At 44.5% G+C, this 13999-nt stretch overlaps 2 protein-coding genes across 2 annotated transcripts; one reads left to right on the top strand and one right to left on the bottom strand.

Moving 5' to 3' along the window:
* Positions 909-5516, top strand: LOC8061846 (tubby-like F-box protein 1). The gene is made up of 4 exons (XM_002458260.2): positions 909-1328; positions 2798-2885; positions 3671-3800; positions 4662-5516. Exons 1-4 carry the CDS (start codon positions 1023-1025, stop codon positions 5218-5220), a joined length of 1083 nt encoding a protein of 360 aa, XP_002458305.1. The 5' UTR covers positions 909-1022; the 3' UTR covers positions 5221-5516.
* Positions 5852-6791, bottom strand: LOC8068005. The gene is made up of 2 exons (XM_002456076.2): positions 6451-6791; positions 5852-6217 (listed from the first exon to the last, which is right to left on the bottom strand). Exons 1-2 carry the CDS (start codon positions 6626-6628, stop codon positions 6087-6089), a joined length of 309 nt encoding a protein of 102 aa, XP_002456121.1. The 5' UTR covers positions 6629-6791; the 3' UTR covers positions 5852-6086.

Below are 13999 nucleotides of genomic sequence, written 5' to 3'. Positions count from 1 at the left end.
TCTATATATTAGACTTTTGTTCTATCAAAATTCTCAATAAAACATCATATTACGGTAGCTTCTTTCATGCTAACCCCGAACCCGATGACTAACCTGACTAGATTCGCCCCTGTCTAACGATCTATATTTGTTTCTCCTCCCAAAAAAAAGGAAAACTGATCTTGATCTAGAAAGGAACATCGGTTGCACTAAATATACAGCAAAGTTATAAATATGCCCTAGGCATACCATGCCTCGCTAGAAAATCAAAGTCTATTATGGATTTATGGTCCCTTTGTAAGCAAACTCAACCCCAAAGGAGCTCATTCGCGAGCCCTAGTTGTGGTTTTGTGTAACTGGTTTTTTTATTCTTGGAACCAAAAATTCAATAAACGTCACCTGAAATGAAAGAGAACTAAAGTTCAGACTTCAGACACATAAAATTTAGCAAATTTCTTAGTTTCGCGGGTGATTTTGATTGTAAATCTGTTGGCTATATTTTAAATAGCTATTCTCAACCAATACATATGTTGGTGAAGAATCTAGCAAGGGCCTAAAGAGAGCGGGTCAATAGGTCTAATTTTTAAAACTTGCAATCTCAAACGAAACTGTAAGCAGATCTTCGGACAGATGCGCGGACAGAATGCAAACTTCTCTAATTTTGGTCAACTTTAAATGTATAAATAGTTGCTACATTAACTAGATTGAGACATCATCAGATATGTGATAGTGCATTTTGTTTTGGTAAACTTGGCCAAAGGTTAATAACTTAAAACAAAGCTAGAATACTAGCATCCTACAACGCATTAAACAATATGAGCATAATACGACGGACCATTTTTCTAAAAAATACATACGACGGACTCTACGGTGACCACCGGTACTTGTCAGCTACAGTTCCACGGTCCAGACAAGTAGTAGAGTGGGGGGTGGTGGAGTGGAGGCGTGGAGAGCCCCGAACGCGGTTTTGAGTACACAAGCGAGCGAAAAAAGAGGAAGAGAGAGAGAAAAGAAAAGGAGAGGCCCGCGACTGTAGTGGGGAGATGTCTCGGCATGCTGCCCCGGCGGCGCCGCCGCCGCTACCGGAGCGCGGCGAGATGGACGAGGTGGTAGAGGCGGACCCGGATGCGGAGGCGGAGGATCAGGAGGAGAGGTGGGCGAGGCTTCTGCCGGAGCTGCTCTCCGACGTGGTGCAGCGCGTCGAGGCGTCCGGCGGCGAGCGGTGGCCGGCGCGGAAGGACGTCGTCTCATGCGCCTGCGTGTGCCGCCGGTGGAGGGAGGCCGCCGTCGCTGTCGTGCGCCCGCCGGCGGAGTCCGGCAAGATCACCTTCCCCTCATCGCTCAAGCAGGTGAGGACGGAAGCTGCGGCTTGAGCTGCTCGCTCGCACATAGTAGGTCAGTAGAGTGTCTTAGGCTCTTAGCTGCCCATTCAGTGCGTGCGGCGGCGTTGGTCTGTGTATATCCATGTCGTCTCGACTATTTTGAGGAGGGATCGATGCAATATGCGATTTTGGTCCTTATTGCCGAAGCTTCCGTGATGGATGATGGTATTGACGCATCGGAGTATCGGACTAGGTAGTTCTGTGAAATTTAAGGGCGAATCTGGCGTCTGCATACTTTTGGACCGTCAGTTCTGGCCATGAAACCATGAGGTTGCTTACTCTTGCGAGTTTGAGAAATTGGAGTACTGGCGGGGTTAGTAGATTTGTATTGTTTTATATAGTAATTGCTAGATGTCTGTCAACAAATCTAGAATGCAAAATCTGTTGAATTACCGACCTCACGATTTTGCAAAATGATTCAAGCTGACCTCCCTCTCTTGAGAACTCAAGAATTCCATGAACTCCAGCGAAGTTTAGGGTTAGGGGTTGGGGGTTTTGGTGGATAGGGATTTGTGGTCGATGATGGTGCTGTCGGCAGGGGTTGGGGGAATTGATGATGGGGGAGGTACACTTAGTTCTAGTTAGCGAGGGACTGGCAGTGATGACAGATGCAGAGGAGGCGGGCAGAGTGGGGGCGCCAGAGCCAGGAGGAAAACTATGAGAGAAATGGAAGGGGTCGTATGGAGGGCGGTAGTGGAGGAGGAAGACCAAAGGACCTTACTGGCGTCAGCAGAGGAAGGTCGGCAAGCCTGACAGGCAACGGAAGGCAGGAAGCAGTGGCATGGTGCTTGTGGTGGGTGACACCAGTCACACCAGTACACCACGGCACACAGATGGCAGGAGGCGGCAGGCATGGTGCTTCATGTGGCCCATTGAATCAGGTGTTAAGGTATCACTGAAGTAGCAATATGGGGAAAAAAAAGGTAGCTGGATCTAAGGTCCAAAATCTGACATATTTTTTGCCCAATAATCTGTCTGAGACTTTTCATATATATTACCTACAGTTGTGTGCTCAGAGTTAGCTTTTGGAGGTGACTGTATTTGGTCAATTAGTTTATCTAATGGTTTCAGCAACGCTTGATGCTGGCCATGGGTTTACAAAAATATTCCACAATCAGAAATGTCTAGTTTTTGCTACAAATTAACCTGGCAGATGGAATGCGGAAGTTAGCATTTCCTAGGGGTTTGTGGTAGGGCTTGTTTGCATATCTTTGTTAGTTTCATTTACGTTGGTTATTTAAGATTCTGATGAGAGAAATAACCTGGCAGGTCGATTGCATGGTTTCCCTTATATGGCGTCATCAGCGATTTTGATACGTACCAGCCATTCAGATATTTAGGACATAGTTTGTGAAATTTCCTTGCAAATTCAGTGTCATAGTGTTTCTTATTTGACACCTATGTGCCGAAATCTTACACCATTTCTCAAAACACAGCCAGGGCCAAGGGAGAGCCCAATGCAGTGCTTTATCAAGCGGAATAAGAAGAACTCTACATTCTACCTCTACCTTGGCTTCACAAGTTGTAAGTACAAGATATGATGTGTATGTTCATTTTAAGTCCAATTTAAGAGAATCTAGCACCTTTTTTCATTGTTAAATAATTGATGATGTATTCTTTCTTATGGAATTCTGGCAATTTCACTTCCACACTTAATGCTTCCTGCCATCAGGTTATTAATTGGACCAGCATGATAGTTGGACCAGCATGATAGATTAAATTTGGCAATGGGATGCATTTGGGTTTAGCTCATTTGTGATCGTGGGGAAACAAGGTAGATTGGATAGTGAAACGGGACAAGTAGTTTACATGAACACTACACTAGAATTACTTGTAGTCATGGAACATAGTGGAATCATGGATAGTGAAAATATTTCACATCTGTTCCGCCCAAAATGGTAATGTGTGTACAAGCTCTTACCCTTGACAGCTCACCGATGGCCAGGCTAATTATTTCCTTATGAGACTCCCTGTTATTATGTTAGATTTTCTGGCTGTATCTTTTCAACTGAGGTGCATCTACACCTAAGCTTGGGTTAAAGAAGTCTCATAACACACATAATGATCATTTCTTTATAATTTATGCTTGTGTGCATATTCCATCAAACGCTACATTTTTTTTATGGAGAATTCTTTTGAAGTGCACAACTACACATTCCAAGCTGGGTGTGGATTTGTACTTTTATGTTTACATAGATGTCTGTTTGTAACTTTTTTACATTACATGTATTTTTTCTTCAGCATTTTCACCATCAGATACACTTGATGATTAATACCTTTTCTTTCTCTTTTGTTTTGGCATCTGACAGCACCTGTGGATAAAGGGAAGTTTCTCATGGCTGCTAGAAGATTTAGGCGTGGTCCCCATACTGAGTACATTATATCTCTTGATTCAGAGGACTTATCACAAGGGAGCAATGCATACATGGGGAAACTGAGGTGAGGTTCAACATGATTCCAGAGTTCTCCTGAACCTTCTTGGATTAACTCTGCCTATGAATTGGTTGCTGAAAGTGACGTATTCTGGTGCGGTTAGGTGGCACATACATTTCATGTAGTTGACAAAAGATTTTTGAAAGCATAATTTAAGATACACAAAATGAATAAAATTGCAGGATTTGTGAGTTCCAACTGGTAGCCTTGCTCTTCAACTACCTGGTAATATGTTTTGATGGTTTACATGGTACACTGTTTATGTACTCTTATTGAAGAACAAACTCCCTGAACCCGCCAGCATGCCTTATACATTACTTGGTCTTAGGGCTTGCAATACATGGAATTCATTGCAACTTTGCAATTGACTGGTTAAGTTGTGTCCTTGCACTGCTGACATAGTGACATATTTGGTATTGTAAAAGTTCATTGACCATCTAATTGTTGGAAAAGTCAGCACTTCACTGTCTTAGGTTAGGTTATGACACTTTCCCTTTTAAATTCTCTGTGCAGACAGCATACTCACTCCCTCCTGAAATATAAAGGATTTTGAGTTGTCCTAAGTACTGTCATAAGTTTGACCAAGTTTACACAGAAAAATATATTTATGACACTAAATTAGGTATCGTTGGATACACTATGAATATATTTTCTTAATTTACCTCTTTGATATGGTAGATGTTAATACTCTTCTCTATAAACTTGGTCAAACTTTGGACAGTTTTAACTAGGGCACCGCAAAATCCATTATATTTCAGGACGGAGGGAGTAGATTATGGATCTCCTGTTATATTTTAATACTTGTATTAGAACCTCTTTCCCTGTCTTAATAGTTAACATACAATTCTACTTCTGCACCCTGTTTAGATCTGATTTCTGGGGGACAAACTTCAAAATATACGATAGCAAGCCACCATATGATGGTGCTAAAGCATCAAGTAGTCGATCTAGTCGTCGTTTCGGAAGCAGAAGGATCAGTCCCCAAGTATCAGCTGGCAACTATGAAGTTGGACAGGTTTCATACAAATACAACTTGCTCAAATCCAGAGGCCCCAGGAGAATGTATTGCACTCTTGAATGCCCTTCAGCCCAAGAGACTTGGGAAAACTCACTCAAGACAAAGTTCAGGAGGCCCTTGGGGCCCACGACTTTACGAAATAAAGCACCCCGCTGGCATGAGCACCTGCAGTGCTGGTGCTTAAACTTCCATGGGCGGGTAACAGTTGCATCAGTCAAGAATTTCCAGCTTGTGGCTGCTGCCGACCCCAGTGACCCTACTAGCAGCGTGGATGATGAAACGGTTCTGCTGCAGTTTGGTAAGGTCGACGAAGATATGTTCACAATGGATTACCGGCAACCACTCTCCGCGTTCCAAGCCTTTGCCATCAGCCTCAGCAGCTTTGGGACCAAGCTAGCCTGTGAATAGTGATACAGTTCGATGCTCTTCGTGTGGCTATATGGTCTGTGGTTGCTTGCATGCTTGTTGTTGTTACTATACTACGTCATCTTTTTTTTTAGTTGAGTATCGATGTACCATTTGTACCATGCTGTTGTACAAGAGATGTACTGTACTGTTATGTCGTCAAAAGGACTTGTTCAAGAAGGAAATTCTGTGTTATGAACTTTTGCTCTGGTTCCATGCAAAAAGACATTCCAATGTACATATGTTCATGGTGAACTGATACTTTTTCCCCTTGATAAATATCATGTTTTGTTTGGATACTACTGTTACTAGTGCTCAAGTGCTGAGCGTCTATTAGGGAAATCTTCTATGGTATCATTTTGTGCAATTTGTCAACCTCAACCTGGACTGCGGGGGTTGCTCTGCACTGCACATAAGTTTATCAGGTGTCATCCGTATTTGTCATTTCTGTGTTTTCGCTGGTCTCCATCTATCTGTCTTCCGAAGTTGCTGTTGCAAAGATTGCAGGGAAACTGGGGATCGCAAGCCTAACCACTCGATCAGCTACTAACTGAACGCTGAATACTCCTAGTCAATCAACTGAGAATAGATAGGCTTCTACTATTCTTCTAGAATTTAGAAAGTCCAGCATGCATGCTTGGAACGGCATCCATTTCCACAGGAGATGAGAGTGACAAATTGCAAACGAACTGCCATATTTTTCCAAGTCGCTCCAAAACTGTGGAGATAGTTTTAGCGACGGCACCATCCATGCGTCGTCATATAATCATCGTCCATGTACATGAGACATATCTGTGTGGTCTGCTCCCTGATCGACGCGACGGATCGATCTGGCCAGGCCGCTAGCAACTACTCCAGGCGACTAAAGACTAGGCGTAGGTGTCCATCCTACTGCTGGTGCTGCTGGCTTTGCCGACCTCGGCCTCCAGCGTCTCCATCTGCTGCTCCAGCAGCCTCAGCCTCTGGTGCATGCTGTCCAGCCTCCGCCGCGCCGCCTCATCTGCCAAAACACAACGTAAATACAGATGAAAAATAATCGTCTTTTTTTTTTGTTTTCAGGAAACAAACCAATCGTTCATTCTGAACGGGTGATCGCTCATCTGATCATCATATATCATGCACTCTCGCTACAATTTTTTAAACTAATAAATAACAGTGCTGTGACGACGAACGATATGTCTCTACTACTATAGTTCGATCATCGGGTTTATGTTAGAGAGACAAGGAGCGAACCTAGCTGCGCGACGAACTGAGAGACGGTGACCTCCTGCTGCCCGGCGCCGTCGGTGACGACGACGACGGCGGGGGTGCCGTTGCCGCCGCCGGCGCCGCTGGTGCGGACGGCGCCCGCCGCGTGGCCGGGCTTGGTGGACGACGTCGTCGTCCCTGCTCTCGTCGCGCTCGCAAGCATGGCTCTTGTTCAGCCGATCCGACCCGCTTAATTCTCGTCCTTCTCTTTGCTTCCTGTCCCAGGCAATGATGACAGCTGATAGCAGTGGTCAGTTCGTTTGGAATTGGAAGCTTTATTTAAGAGAAGACGTGTCCGCTGGAGCTAGCGGGGACGACGCATTTTATACCGTGAACACGCGCGCGCGGCGCGGGCGTGGACAGGAGACTTGGGGGAGGTGTTGGGTTGGGCCGCGCCGGACCTCGCGCGGATCGGGGCTTCAGATTGCCTTGTGCGCGGGGTTGAGAGAGGAGACTGACTGGTAACCATCGATTGACCTCCCTCGGTTAATGAGTGGCCATATGCATCGCATCGATGCATGCTGGCCGTTCAAGAGTCCGACGCGGCAGGGGGCGACCTGGACACGCGGGAAGACCCGATGCATCGCCTCAGGTGATTTTTTTTTTTTTTTTGTAGCGTAGCACTTTTTTTTTAGTTAGCAATTATTATCTAATAATAAATTAATTAAGGTTAAAGATCCGTCTTGTAAATTACAAATACATTGTACAATTAGTTATTTATTTTATCTATATTTAGTGTTTGCTATAATATTTGATGTGATGAGAAATCTTAAAAAAAATAGATTCTAGAGCGAACTAAACAAGCTGTAAGCGAGCGAGGCCACTGGCCGTCGTGATGAATTGATGATCGGTGACCCACGTCACGTACGTGTTAACGTGTGTGGGTGCCTGGAAAGATCAAAAGGTTCCCTCTGCCTCTGGTGACCAACCGGTAATTACCCATTTCAGAGGGGTCGCTAGAGGTTATTACTTTCTGCGTGCATTCGCTTTACACCCGAACGAAAGGGACGTCCATCGTACAAGCAGTAGTAGCTCTGTCTCGAAAAGATTACAACTTTAGATGTATTCTCGATTCGAATATTCAAAATTTTATATCACATAATGAGGTAAAATATTAATATTTGTGACATGAGACAAATATTAGTATGTTTATTAGTTAAACTTAAGGTACAAGACACTATTCTAGAATTATATATATCCTACGAGGAATCAGTTGTAATTCTCCATCTTAAATTAAGTATTGTTTTCGATTTTCGTGTTGCAAGTTTGGCTCGATTCGTAGAAAATAGGTGTAATATTTATATTTTAAAAATAAATTTATTAAAAAAACTAGATTCAAAGATTTTTCCAATAATATTAATTATGTAACATAAATATTAAATTTTTTTAATATATATTTAATGGAAAGCAAAAATAATAATTATTTTAGGACCGAGGAGCATGTAAATTAGTAATTATTAAATGCAGATCGACCTGCACAGATGAGCTGCATGCCTGCGTAGGTACATGCATGCATGGGTCATCATTCGCACATCTACCTGTGCGAGATCTCTCGATCATGCCGATCCAGGGGCAGGTTTTTTTTTTAGAAAAAAAAAGGAAAAGGTTCAGGCCTGGGAGATGGCGATACATGAATGTCGTCGTGTCCCTTAACGTGAGCCGTGAGGTGGATGTGCATGCGTCCGACGTAACTGGAGGGGTCCGTTGCGTCACTGCTTGCGTACGGGCTTCTGTTGCGTTGTTTGCGTTGACCCCGGATATTGTATTTTTATATATCTCGCGCCAACGGTGAAGTTCCGTGACCTTGGATTAAATTCCTCTAAATTTCATTTGTACTAAATCTGTTTCAAACATAGTTCGTTTCACTTTTTTTTACCCAAATTTGATCACTCTTATTCAAAAAATTGTGTTAGATATTACTTCTTCGTTGTGACTTGCTTTATTAACCAAAAGTTTTTCAAGAACGACATAAATTTAACTGTACTTGTATAATATTCAAAAAAGTCAAATGAACTATAATTTACAACGGAGGGAGTATTAGGCCGTGTTTAGTTTCTAGAGGGAAAAATTTCGCGACACTGTAGCACTTTCATTTGTTTGTGGTAATTATTGTCCAACCACAGACTATCTAGGCTCAAAAGATTCGTCTCGTACATTTCGACCAAACTGTGCAATTAATTTTTTATTTTCGTCTATATTTAATACTCTGTGCATGCGTCTAAAGATTCGATATGATGGAGAATCTTGAAAAAATTTGGGTTTTGAGGTGCAAGTAAACAAGGCCTTAGTATGATAAGACATCGGTAGATTTGATGACTTGGTAGATTAATTATAAAAAGAGAGAGAAAAGAATTTTATAGAGTTTTATTTGGATAAAACCTTTTGTCACAATTACTAATAAAAAGTTAACGTGGCAGTGTTAGAAATAACGTCATAAACTCTACTAAAATTACCTTAATATCAGGTGCATCCACGCTAGCCTCACTAATAAATAAAAAAGGGTATTAGTTAGCGTATCTCCGCTAGCATCTAAGGATTTCTTTTTTGATTCAGCATCTAAGGATTAATACTGATGGATCTAAGTTCTAAAGAGAGTCTAAAAATGCAAGAGGTGGTGCTGGCCTCCATGCAGTACGGAAATCACGTTACACCTAACACGTATACGTCAGGCAGCGGGCAGCCCTGGCTAGCTTCGTTGCTTGCAGAAGAAATTCATTTTCGTTTATTAAGAGACGGGACGCCATCCGATGGAAAGCCACAGGCCAGGCCACAATGTCACAAGCCCGTGCGCTAGCTGGACCATATTGGGCCGCTGGCCCCAGACACGAGAGCACAGTGAAACGATGTCCCACACTTGGATGCAGGAGCTGAGGGGTGGGCCCAAGCCCAACCAAGGAAGTCTGCGGACCCGAAGCCGAAACCCGAGCAGCCACCGGCCCGTACTCCCGTCGGCCGTCGCATTCCGTCGCGTCTGCGCCGGGCATTGGCCCCAGATCACATTGAGGCCTGATTTATAGTTGCTAAAATTTTAAGATTTTCTATCAAATCAAATTTTTAGACGCATATATAGAATATTAAATATAGATAAAATTAAAAATTAATTATATAGTTTATCTTTATTTGCGAGATGGATCTTTTAATGCTAATTAGTCTATAATTAGACAATAATCATCAAATATAAACGAAAGTGCTACAATAACTAAAACCAAAATTTAGCCCCAACTAAACAAGGCTTGATCAAGCAGGAGCAGCGGCAGGCACCACCGCCTGCGGCGTCCCTTGCGCCTACCACATTAAGCGCTAAGCAGCCAGCGGCTGGCGCTTAGTAAACCCTATTTATTTTACTGAAAAACAAAGTACTATTCACTGATTTACTATAAAACAAAAACATTGTTGAATGGTTGATATATTCGACAAATAAATTAACTTCGTTATCAAATTCGATAAATAAACTCAAAAGAACGGGCCTTAGCTCAAGCTCAAGTGTGGATCGCGGAACGGCTAGGCCTAGCAACCAAAGCCTACCGCGACGGCCCCGTGGCATAAGGAGCAGCAGAGAGAAATTCTAGCCTCCGCGGACCGCGGCACAGTACCTATGCCGGCGTACGGTACGGGCCTCGGATCGCGTCACCGCCGCCGTACGTTATCGCGTGCGCACGGCACAGTTGCTGCCGCGTGAACACTGAACACGGGAATCCTGCTGCTGACAGCTTGGCGCGAGGCCCCGCCCGGTGGCGCAAGATGTCACATGGATGGCACCGCACGCGCAGCGCGGTGACGAGGAACCCCAAATCCACTGGACACGTTTCCGTCTGTGATAGGGAAAACGCCCCCAGCTTGCAGGTTGCTGACGCTGCCTGGCTTGTGTCACACAGTTTACTAGCTAGCCATCTGTCAGTTAAGCCTGAATTATACGTAGGAGTACTTCTGATGAATCAATAGGTAAAACTGCTGAACCAAGTAACCAACGACCCCTGCGTTCAGAACTTCAGGTGCCAAATCCCAACCCCTATTCAAACATGCCCAAGCACGAAATTTTACTGGCCGTGTTTGTTGGGAAACATCGCGTTGCTTACCTACCTACGGCGACGTCAATTTACAAGCCGAAGCCAATAGACATGATGCTGCAATTTGCAGTTAGATAGTAGGTGGATCGGATGAAATGTCCCACGAGCAAGTAGACAACAGAATGCAGCCATACGTGAACTTGAATATGTTTTTTTTCCTCTATGCATGCCAACAGCACGAGGCATATATATTGGGCGGCACGGCTGCTCATCAACTAGGATTTAATTAAATTAAACTAACAGGTGATACATCACGGTTACGATACGATAGCGGCACTTTGTTTTCCAACAAAGTGGTAGGGCCAACGTATACCGATCCCACCTAGTATACGGTACCGTTGAACGGAATGAATGCCAGCTTAAACACGGTGTCTGGCTCTGCCTCCTCACGAGAGTCACGAGGGTCCGATGCCAACATCCCAGCTGCATGATTAGAGTCACTGCAAAGACTACCAGTACGAGGGGTTCGTCGAGGACAGTCTTTGTGAGGTACGCTCAAGTACTGTACCTGTACGTACTCGATCGATGCATGCTTCGTATCATTCCTTATTAATTCAAGATCAGGCGAGGTACGTTACAGTTGGCAGCCCCCAAGAGCGGATTATATATTGGTCCCTTTTGTGATCGCAATCTGCAACGCCATGGCTCAATGGCTGGTGTTACAAAGGACTCTCGCAACTTGCAAGCCGGGCCGGATTCTATGGTTGGTCTTAGCTCAGGCATAATTCCTTCGAGAATCTGAATTCTCAGTCAGCACGCCACTTTCAGTCGTCGAGAGAATTCGGGATCGTCACCCGGGCCATGTTCCGAATCCGGCTCGTCGCAGCGCCGCACCCGCACTATCTGCGGCCACGGTAATCCCTCCTTTGGCTCATCCAGAAAGGAAAGGGAATTAGGGATAGTATATATAGTAATAATAATAATACTACTAATAAAAGTCCTGCGACCGCATGCACGTGAACTCGAGTGGCGGCCGCGCGCCGGGCACGCAGCGTCCACCCTTTCCACCTCAGGTCCTCAGCTCACACCGACAGTTGAGTTCCACGTCCACTCCCACCCGACGCAACCGGAGACCGCGCTCCCACGCCTTCCACCCCCCAGCCCCCGTCCGCGTCAGTCCGCACGTGACAACGGTGAGTAAGGCCTTGTTAGATATACTCAAAAACCTAAAACTTTATAAAATTCTTCATCACATCAAATCTTGCGACACATACATAGAACATTAAGTATAAATAAAAAAGATAACTAATTATACAGTTTACATATAAATCACGAGACACATCTTTTAAACATAGTTACTTCATGATTGAATAATATTTATCAAATAAAAACGAAAATAATATAGTGTCAAAATCTAAAAAATTTTTGATCTAAACAAGACCTAAACCTAACGAAAGCGAGGGAAACCACCGAAAAGACCAGCCACTGGTCACAAAGGGCAAAAGGCGAAGAGGGTGGATATGGATGGCGTATGGGTGGGATGCCGGATGCCCCGCCCGTGCTCGCTGTGCTTTGCTTTCTGGCCCATCATCGTCTGCACTCTGCAGCCAGACGCTCAGACCGTCGCACGCGCGCAGCCGGCCGGGCACCACAGGTCGATCGTCCGCCGGCGCAAAGTTGACAACAACGCCGCGTGCCCGCGCCCGCCGTCTTCTGCCTTGTTCGTGAGGGAGAGGGACCCGCGATCCATGCGCTTGGCCCGTGCGGCGGCCGACTGCCCCGGCGACGCGGGGGCTCGACACGACGCCATGACCCCCTGGCTTATATTTTTTTTGGTCTGGATTTTGATGGTGTCTGGATGCACGCGCGGCCAGGCCAGAGGGGCGAGCTCGATCGATCTCTCCGTCTCCCTGTCCGTCCGGCCGTGAATGGCGGGCGAGGATGGCAGGACGCATGTGAGACGGGCGCGACGCGTCTGCAGATCAAGCAAGCTGCAGCTGTACAGTATACACCTGTACCTTTATTTTTCCCCCGACTTGCGTACACCTGTACCTGTGATTGAAGCCATGGATCGGGATGTCGGGTCAACATGCGAGGGCTATGCTGCTAGTAAGTAATTGCTATAATTTGCTACTCCTCCATCTCCATGCACCTTGCTTGTCAAGTGTCAACAGACTACAGACACGAACGTTTCGTAGGGGCGATGTCAGCAATGAATTCCGTCGCTGCTGTGTGGCTATCAACCGTTGAGAGACGGTACGAGTACGATCGACGAGAGTGCTGCGTGGTGGTACGTACCGGTGGATGCGCCTTGTTTAGTTCACTCAAAAAGCAAAAAGTTTTCAAGATTCCCCGTTACATCGAATCTTACGGCACATGCATGAAGCATTAAATATAGACGAAAGCAAAAACTAATTACACAGTTTAGCTAGAAATCGCGAAACGAATCTTTTGATCCTAGTTAGTCCATAATTGGATAATATTTGTCACAAACAAACGAAAGTGCTACAGTACCGAAATCCGAAATCTTTTCGGAACTATTTGCATTCTTGGCGGAGTAGGCTGTAGGCACGATGGTGCTCCCGCTATCGTTCCACATCGGGCCAAAAAAAAAAAACTCAAAACCCCGAGCCAACTTTTCGTGTTGAGCTGGCTTCATTCGAGCTAGCTAGGTGAAGACCGTCGCGACCGACAAAAGAGGAATCATAGGACCATGTAGATCGATTTTGGCTTAAGGCTTCCAGGCTTGTCAAACGCGTTTTATTTTTCTTTTTCTTTTTCTAGTCTTGTAAGGGCCTTGTTTAGTTCCGAAAAGTGAAAACTTTTCGGTACTGTAGCACTTTCGTTTGTTTGTGATAAATATTATTCAATTATAGACTAACTAGGATCAAACGTTTCGTCTCGTGATTTACAGTTAAACTGTGTAATTAGTTTTTGTTTTCGTCTATATTTAATGTTTCATGCATGTGCCACAAGATTCGATGTGACGGAGAATCTTGAAAACTTTTTGGTTTTCGGGGTGAACTAAACAAGGCCCTAGCTAGGTTGGTTGTCACCCAAGCAACATGCATGGACGTCGGCTAAGCTAGAATAGCGTGTTTTGCTCTCTGAATTATTGCTCGAGGCTATCATCCCTAATCATGTTAGAGCAACCACAATGTGTGCCATAAGGTAGTCCATAGGATTAAAATATTTGCTATCAGGTAACTGGAACACTATGAGACCAGTTCATAGAGGAGTCCATAGCAAAAAGTACCCATGAGCTTATGGAATACCCATAGAGAATAAAAAATATTACTTTTTCTCACTCCTCACTCTCTCTTTCTTGGCTTTGCACAGGATTGTAAAGACAAATAATTTTTTATCTTATAGGGGACCCACTTTATGGACTAGTTGTTGACTGAAACATTGTGGAGACAGCAATAGCTATTGTCCACTGACACAAAAATTGCTCATATGGACTACTTAGTCTATATACATTGTGGTTGCCCTTATATATATATATATATATTGGATAAAATATCACA

Source organism: Sorghum bicolor, chromosome 3 (assembly GCF_000003195.3).
Source record: "Sorghum bicolor cultivar BTx623 chromosome 3, Sorghum_bicolor_NCBIv3, whole genome shotgun sequence".
In the NCBI taxonomy this organism is placed as follows: domain Eukaryota; kingdom Viridiplantae; phylum Streptophyta; class Magnoliopsida; order Poales; family Poaceae; genus Sorghum; species Sorghum bicolor.
Note: the sequence above shows the minus strand (reverse complement) of the source record. Positions and strands in the feature narration are given on the sequence as shown.

Excerpts from the sequence above, each read along its gene's own strand:
- LOC8061846 (XM_002458260.2), top strand. The coding sequence starts at position 1,023 with ATGTCTCGGCATGCTGCCCCGGCGGCGCCGCCGCCGCTACCGGAGCGC. Across the intron at positions 1,329-2,797 it reads TCCCCTCATCGCTCAAGCAG|CCAGGGCCAAGGGAGAGCCC; the intron begins GTGAGGACGGAA and ends CTCAAAACACAG. Across the intron at positions 3,801-4,661 it reads GCATACATGGGGAAACTGAG|ATCTGATTTCTGGGGGACAA; the intron begins GTGAGGTTCAAC and ends CACCCTGTTTAG.
- LOC8068005 (XM_002456076.2), bottom strand. The coding sequence starts at position 6,628 with ATGCTTGCGAGCGCGACGAGAGCAGGGACGACGACGTCGTCCACCAAG. Across the intron at positions 6,218-6,450 it reads TCAGTTCGTCGCGCAGCTAG|ATGAGGCGGCGCGGCGGAGG; the intron begins GTTCGCTCCTTG and ends GTGTTTTGGCAG.